Below are 5,784 nucleotides of genomic sequence, written 5' to 3' on the forward strand. Positions count from 1 at the left end.
AGACAGTGCGATTGGCACAGGACAGAGCGGAGTTTAGGGCTGTTGTACATAGGGTCGCTATGAGTCGCAGGCGACTCGACGGCACATAACAACAACAACAGCAACACAGGGTAATCAGGATGGGTGTGTCAGAGGCAATGAGATTGGCACAGGTTAAAGCAGGATAAAGCAGGGTTTAAGGCTGTGAATCACAAACGACTCGACGGCACATAACAACAACAACAACAGTTCTATAAGGTCAGGCATTGTCTTCCAAGTTCCTGCACTTATTTCTACTAATCAATGAATCCGTTATTCATTGTGACTAACCAAAGTGACTTTACTTCTATTTTCTCACTCTTGTATTGTTTATTGGGGAAACAGAATGTGGGGGGATGGTAAAAGATATTACACAGTGGAAGTTTAGGTTCAATCCTGCAACACAAATTCAAGAAGCTTCTCCAGTTAGCAGCCTCCTTCCAGCAAGTTAAACCTCTGGCTCTGGTTCTGTCTTTAAGGGCTCTGGTCCTCTCTCCCTGGCTCTGTCATATGTCTTGCCACAATCTCTCTATAGTCTTTTTAGATCCCTCACTCTTGTTGGCCTTGTAGCTATTGTTGTTATCACCTGCCAGTTAGATGTCTGCAGTCAATGCAGCTGGATACCATAACCTCAAAGGAACTAAGGGTGTAAGGGTGACAGTTAAAACCTCAAAAATTCATTTTGCTTACATATTTCCACAAGATTGTGTGGTCACATCTAAGGTAAGGAGCAGAAAAGTAAAAAAAATAAAAATAATAATTCAACAGCACAGCTACCATAAAAAAATTTTTGGTTCTGAATCCTGAATTTTGTACCCTATCTCAATATCATATTTATATACCAACATTGACTTAAATAAATAGTTAATCACTGGTACTTTTATTTTGTTTTCTATAACACAGTAATAGTTCTCCAACCAATACTTATCTCTCACAGTGAACTAAAAAAAAAAGTATGAAGAATAACAAAATTAACTTCTTAACTTTTTCTCCCCTAGAACCCTTAAGCAGTATCAACACTACCACTAAAGAAATAGGAAAAGGTAAGGAGAATAATGTATAGATTGAATAGTTAGTTACATATGGTGATTACAAGGGATGGGGTCGGGTTTCTACCCAACATAATCAGAAAGTGTATATCAAGATATTAGCAATGAATATTTTGAGACTGTTGTTATTACTTCAGCAATTAGTCTCAAGTTTCAGCTTTGTTATTCTTTCTGTCTCCACCTCCAAATTAAAAAAAAATCCTAGCCAACAGAATACACCACAGCACATAAAAAAATAATTTATCATGACTGTGGGATTCACAACAGTTGTAAAAGAAGGGTTCAAAATAAGACAAACAATGAACGTAGTTCACCACATTAACAAAACAAATAACAAGAACCACATGATGCCAGCAATTGCTACAGACAGGGGATTTCACAAGGTCTGACACTCTTGCCTTGTTAAGATACTGAGTAAAATTGGAATAGAAGGAAATTTCCTCAACATAGTGAAAAGTATATATGCAAAAGCAAGAGCCAATATCATTCTCCATGAAGAAAATGAAAAGCATTTTCCTAGTGAAAAGGGACCAGAAAAGGAAGCTCATTGTCATCTTTTCTACTCAAGATTGTATTGGAAGTACTTCCTAGGGTAATATAACAATAGAAGGAAATAAAAGGCATCTAGATGAGCAAAGAGAAGGTGAAACTGTTGCTATGTGCAGATAATATGATAGTGTACACATAAAACCACAAAGATTTAATCAAAAAACTGTTAGAGCTAGTGGACCAATTTAATATGGTAGTAGGATAAAAGATCAACATCCAAAAGTCAGTAGGATTTCTCTAAAATAATAAAGAGAACTCAGAGAAAGAAACCAAGAAAGCAATGCCATTTACAATATCCAACCAAAAATTGAGATACTTAGGAATGAACCTAACTATAGACATACAAAGAAAACTACAGAATATTTTAGCAAGAAAATAAAAGCTTATATAAATGGGGAACTGTGCAATATAGTGAAAATAACAATCCTATCAAAAGCTGTTCAGTGCAATCCCAATCCAGATATATATATCATTAATTTTTCAAGAAGATTAAAAGGGAAATTTTCTAGTTTATTTGGAGAGGAAAGAGATACTAAATAAGCAAAGCACTTCTGAAAGACAAAATGAAGTGGGAGGCATAACACTCCCTGACCTCAAAACCTATTACACAGAGGTAGTAACCAATATAGCACGGTACGTATACAATGACAGGCACATAGACTAATGGAACAGAATTGAGAACCCAGAAATGAACTTCTCTATCTATAGTCAACTGATATTCAACAAGGAAATAAAATCTATCAAATTTGGAAATGACCACCCCGAAACAAATGAGGCTGGCAAAACTGAACTACTATCTGTAGAAAGCTAAAACAGGATACCCATCTCACATCATACACAAAAATCAAGTCAAGGTGAATCAGAAACCTGAGATTAAAGCCCAAAGCCATAAAGTTCATCAGAGACAACTGGGACCAAGCTTAGAAGGCCTATTCTTTAGGAGGGGTGCAGGGAGAGGCTAACAAATGCAGCCAAAATTGCACAATATGGAGAGGATAAAATTGATGAATGGAACTTTCTAAAGATTAAATCCCTGTGCTCATCAAAACATTTTCCAACAGGGTGAAAAGAAAACCTATTGATGAGAAAAAGCATTTGGCAATACCATCTCAGACAAGTGTCTCATAACAAAAGTATACATGATACTTCTGGGCCTCCAGAAGGAAAAGATTGATAACCCAATTAAAAAATGAGCAAGGAACATGGGAAAACTTTTCACAGAGGAAGACATTCAAGATGGCATCTGGCACATGAATATGCTGAAAATCTTTGGCAATAAAAGAGATGCAAGTCAAAACCGCAATCAATGATAACCCATCTCACCCAAATAGCAGTGGCAAAGTTTAACAGAGCAGCAAGAAATAAATGTTGGAGAGGATGTGGAGATGAGGGAATTCTCATACACTATTGGTGAGATTCTGAAATGGTACACCACTCTAGAAGGAAGTTTGGAATTTCCTCAAAAAGTTGAACATATAAATGCCATATGACCCAACCATTCCTCTCCTAGGAATATAACAAAATACAAAAATAACAAATAACAAAATACAACAACAAATCAAACCAAACTCGAACTGAGACACAAATGCAGAATTTAACAGCAATGTTCACAGTAACATTATTCACCATTGCGAGAACATGGAATAGACCAAACATCCAACCACAACAGAATGGGCTGAGAAATTGTGGTACATTCACACAATGGAATACTATGCACCATTCAGGAGCAACAGTTTTGAAAAACACTATCTAATTTGTGAGAGACTGGAAAGCATTATGCTGAGTGAACTAACTCAGTCTCATAAGAACTGCATAATATCATTATTGTAAAAATAGGAGGGTAACTAGTAAAACAAGTATGGAATCCAATGAGACAGGGTGGGAGCAGAAAGGTGAGGATGAGTAGAGGTGATATTACAGGGTTGCACAGTCTAGAGGATGGATAGAAGAGGTCAACAAAGCAGGAAAGATCTAGCAGAGAACTGAAAAAACAAGGTGATGATGGGCATAGTCAAGTGGTGATTAATTTTATAAACATAATGCATGGGCATGATTGTATGAAACACAACGTGAATGAAAAGTAATGTAAACTAACGTATACAGATATGTAACACAAACCAATATAAAATTAATTGTTTTAAAAATGTAAGAAAAAGAAAATTCTAGGTCTTGTTAGGCTGGACATTAAATCATTATAGCATACACATTGACTCGCTACAAAGGGCAGTGTAAAACACAAAATAACAATATGAGATATAAACCAGCTATATGTATTTTTATCCTTTTCCACTTTGCTTCAAAAGAATAGCAAATAACCCAAACTTTTGGAAGCAGCAATTTCTACTCTTTAACACAGTAGAGAATCTTTTCCTACACAGAGTAAGTTCAAATAATTCTTCACTCCTCACTCCATTGTCCTGGACTAGCTGAGATTCAGAAAATTCTAAGAACTGGAAGGGCTTTAAAGATATGGAAAGAATATTCACAAAGGAAGGTATGCAGATGGTCAACAGATGCATGAGGAAATGCTCAAAATCACTGGCAATAAGAAAAAATGCAAATCAAAACCAAAATGAGACACTATCTAGCTCCAGTAGCAGTAGCAAAGTTTAGCAGGAGAGCAAGTAAAAATTGGAGAGGAAGTGGAGAGATAAGAACTTTTTTCTTTTAAGTTTTTGTTTATTTTATTTTATTTTGTTTTGTTTTATTTTATACTGGTTTATTTACAAAGCTCAAAAATATTATTTTCCACATTGAATCCTTCCCATTTCCTAAACACACACCACATCATATTGTGCAACTCTATGATTAACCATGCCCCCACCCCACCCATCCTCAACACTCTGCTTCCCTCCTTCCCTCCTTTGGATCCTCATACTCATTCTACAAAAATGGTTTTTATACAGTATTTGTCCTTATGGGACTGAGTTAGTTCACTCAGCATAATGCTCTCCAGACCCTCTCAAGTTAGGTAATAATTTACAAAATCATTACTCCTGATTGCTGCGTAGTATTCCAATGTACAAATGTACCAAATTTCTCAATTCATTCGATTGTGGTTGGACATCTGGGCTATTTCCATGTACTTGCAATGGTGAATAATAGCACTGTTATGAACAGTGGTGTACAGGTCTCCGTATGTGCCTCAGGTCTCATTTTCTCAGGGCATATTCCAAATAGTGAAAGAGCTGGGTTATATGGAATTTCTATGTACAATCCCACCAACAATGTATAAGAGTTCCTATCTCACCATATCCTCTCCAATATTTGTTATTTTCTGTCCTGTTAAACTTTGCCACTGTGACTGTGGTAAGATGGTGCCTCATTGTGGTTTTGATACTGGTACAATGATAGCCACATAGACTGAGAACCCAGGAAAAAACCCGGCTATCTATGTTCAACTGATATTCAATAAGGAAATAAAACCTACCAAATGGAGAAATGACAACCTCTTCAACAAATGGTGCTGATGAAACTTGACTGCTAACTCAGAAAGCTGAAACAGGATAGACATATCATGCTATATACAAAAGTCAACTAAAAGTTGATCAGAGACCTTGGAGTAAAGCCCCAAACCATAAAGTCCTTAATAAACTGGGATGAAGCATAGAAAACCTAGTTTACAGCATAAGGAGATTGCCAAATACAGCCAAAAATGCACAATATGAAGAGGATAAAATTGATGAATGGGGCTTTCTAAAGATTCAATCCTTGTATGCATCAAAAACTTTTTCCAACAAGGTGAAAAGAAAACTGACTAGGAATAAACATTTGGCAATACCATCTCAGACAAGAGTCGCATCACAAAAGTTTACAAGAATACTCTTGGGCCTCCACAACAAAAAGACTGATAACCCAATTACAAAACAGGCAAAAGACATTTAAACTTTTGATGATCCAAATTAGCCTAGCTCAAAACTGATTTCCATCAATCAAGGACCTAAGGTATGACCTGAGGAATGAATGAAATGTGTTGTAGTTTCCTAGTGCTTGCATCACAGAAATATTACAACTAAGGAACTTTAAAGTGGAAGTTTATTATGTCACAATTTAGTGACTAGAACTCTAAATTTGAAAGTGTTGTGAGGACTACACTCTCTGTAGAAAAATATCATTCTTTGTCTCTTTCAGATTCTTGTTTATCAGGGTATTTTCTTTTTTTTTTTTT

General features: G+C 36.0%; 1 protein-coding gene across 1 annotated transcript in view; it reads left to right on the forward strand.

Annotated features, from left to right (window-relative positions):
* HEPH (hephaestin) overlaps positions 1-5,784 on the forward strand; it is a 308,125-nt gene that overhangs the window by 297,449 nt on the left and 4,892 nt on the right. The window contains exon 19 of the mRNA XM_006903126.1: positions 1,017-1,061. Coding sequence (XP_006903188.1) covers positions 1,017-1,061 — 45 coding nt within the window. The remainder of the gene's footprint in view (positions 1-1,016; positions 1,062-5,784) is intronic.

This window comes from Elephantulus edwardii, unplaced genomic scaffold (assembly GCF_000299155.1).
Source record: "Elephantulus edwardii isolate Elephantulus edwardi_28Jun2011 unplaced genomic scaffold, EleEdw1.0 scaffold00514, whole genome shotgun sequence".
NCBI lineage: Eukaryota > Metazoa > Chordata > Mammalia > Macroscelidea > Macroscelididae > Elephantulus > Elephantulus edwardii.